The 2,040-nt window shown below is 36.4% G+C and overlaps 1 protein-coding gene across 1 annotated transcript; it reads right to left on the bottom strand.

The window, feature by feature from the left end:
* Positions 1–1,307: 1,307 nt before the first annotated feature.
* On the bottom strand, positions 1,308–1,577 carry AK88_02388 (uncharacterized protein; the record flags this gene model as incomplete). Its single annotated transcript, XM_012480019.1, has 1 exon — positions 1,308–1,577. The coding sequence occupies one exon, from the start codon at positions 1,575–1,577 to the stop codon at positions 1,308–1,310; it is 270 nt and encodes an 89-aa protein (XP_012335442.1).
* Between the last annotated feature and the right edge of the window lie 463 nt (positions 1,578–2,040).

Raw genomic sequence — 2,040 nt, 5'->3', positions numbered from 1 at the left:
TTTTTTTTTTTTTTTTTTCAAAGATATTTGTGAATAAAAATAGCATTGCGATAAAGTGGTCATACTATGTAACACAAAAAAAAAAAAAAATGTCGCAAGTTTGAAGGATGGCAAATAATCATTTAAGCTGAGTGAACATTTTGCCATGCACGCCGTTGTCTATTTTTTCGGCGAGCCACATTAACATAGCGTACAAAAAAGGGGTGAAGCGGATCGGACAGATGGAATGAAAAACGGAACTTACGAATACGAGCAAAGAAATGAAAAGCGTAAAAAAGGGGGACAAGGCGGCAATTTTCCCTGTGCAACGTAATTGTCACCCAACATGATATTTTCGCCCCTCTACAATTTGTATAACTATTCCTTTTTGCTACAAGTTCATGCTACGCTCTGCGCCATATTTTTCGCTTCCTCCAAAATTTTGTCTAAATGCAAAAAAATTTAACTATCGGTGGAGGGGAAGAACGCAGCGAGGTCGTACACAAATGCGACATAACAGTCAACACAAACGCGACGCGATTTTGTACACATCATTGCGATGTAAATGCTAAGGGGCCCTATGCACACATATTTGCAATGTCCAGAATTTCTACATTTATTTTTTTTTTATAAACAGTTCATATGTTGTTATTCTCATTTTTTGGATGGGAAAACGTGCAGGAACAAATTCGCTTATAATTTTGCAAACAGGTAAATTGTGTCCACATTTTGATCATATTTTTTTTTTTTTTTTTTTTTTGTTTTTGTAACCCTCACACAGCTGGGTAATTTTAAAAAAAGTCCGTCCAACTATCCATTTCACGCATAAAACAACAACATGGGCAAAATGAAAGCAAATTCCCGAGCCCAATTTAACGAAAAAAAACAAGGCATTTCAACGTTTTTACAAAAAATTACGAATTTTTTTTATAGCTTGGCCAATTTTAAACATGGCACAGCGAAAGGAAAAACAATTCATGTTCCATCAATAACACACATGGTAAAAATATTTTTAAAAAATCCCACTCGTGTGTTGTAAAAATAGGTTAAAAAAAAAAAAAAAAAAAAAACAGCGTGCTGACAGTGGTCCGGCACGATTGCTAGCAATATTAATATTACTGATTTGGACGCGGGGAAGGAAGAAAAAGGGGGAAAAATGCGCCATAAAAGACAATTAAAAATGAGAAACCAAAAAATAAACATAAAAATGAACAGAAAAAATAATAAAGGCATAAAAAAAAAAAAAAAAAAAAATCACTTAAAATGTGGACAAAAAAAATACTCATATAAATGTTTAACACAAACGCAAAGGGTGGGAGACAGCTCCTTCATTTGGACTTTTGCTCCTCTATCGTTTTGGTGAAGTAATCATTCACCTGACCCATAATACTGTTGATGTGGCCTGACAATGTGTTATGGCTCAGGTATATTTCAACTCCATCGCTGCTCTTTTGAACGCTATCCACTGCCGCCATGCCGGAGGAACACTCAAAGGTTTTTATGCCATTGATGAATGTGGTTGATTTGATTAGCTTTTCGCATTCTTCTTCACTTGGGTCAGCTTTGCCACAATTTTCGGCGTCGCTCGAAGTGTTCATTTTGTTACTTATGTTTCACGTGCAGGCTTATATAGCGGCGTGGCTGCATAAGGAATATGTAATTGCATATAACATATATGTGTTTCCACAGCCTATATCCTTTTGGCTCACCCTCCGCACAGCCTCAGCGCAAAATTATGTGTCTCCGTCCGTTGACCAGAAATGTGACTCGGTAGCTAAAGAGACAGACAGGAAAAGCCTTTTTCTCTCACAAATGGTATAGCTATGTTAAAATGAATGCAAAAACCTGCTGCATCATTTGTCCATTCCTCAATTATGATCTCTTCCCGCCGTTTGAGCGTTCGTGATTATAAATATATGTACATATGCGTGAGCACAATTCTTCGTTATGGCTTACGCAATGCACGCTGTAAGTGGCATTTCACCTACGTGCAAAATGGTGCCATCAGGTTGCAAAAAAAAAAAAAAAAAAAAAAAAAAAAAAAATTCCAAGTTGTTGCCA

The sequence above is a fragment of the Plasmodium fragile genome (assembly GCF_000956335.1).
Source record: "Plasmodium fragile strain nilgiri unplaced genomic scaffold supercont1.23, whole genome shotgun sequence".
Classification (NCBI taxonomy): Eukaryota; Apicomplexa; class Aconoidasida; order Haemosporida; family Plasmodiidae; genus Plasmodium; species Plasmodium fragile.
The sequence above is the reverse complement of the archived record's forward strand: the minus strand, read 5'-3'. Positions and strand labels throughout refer to the sequence as shown.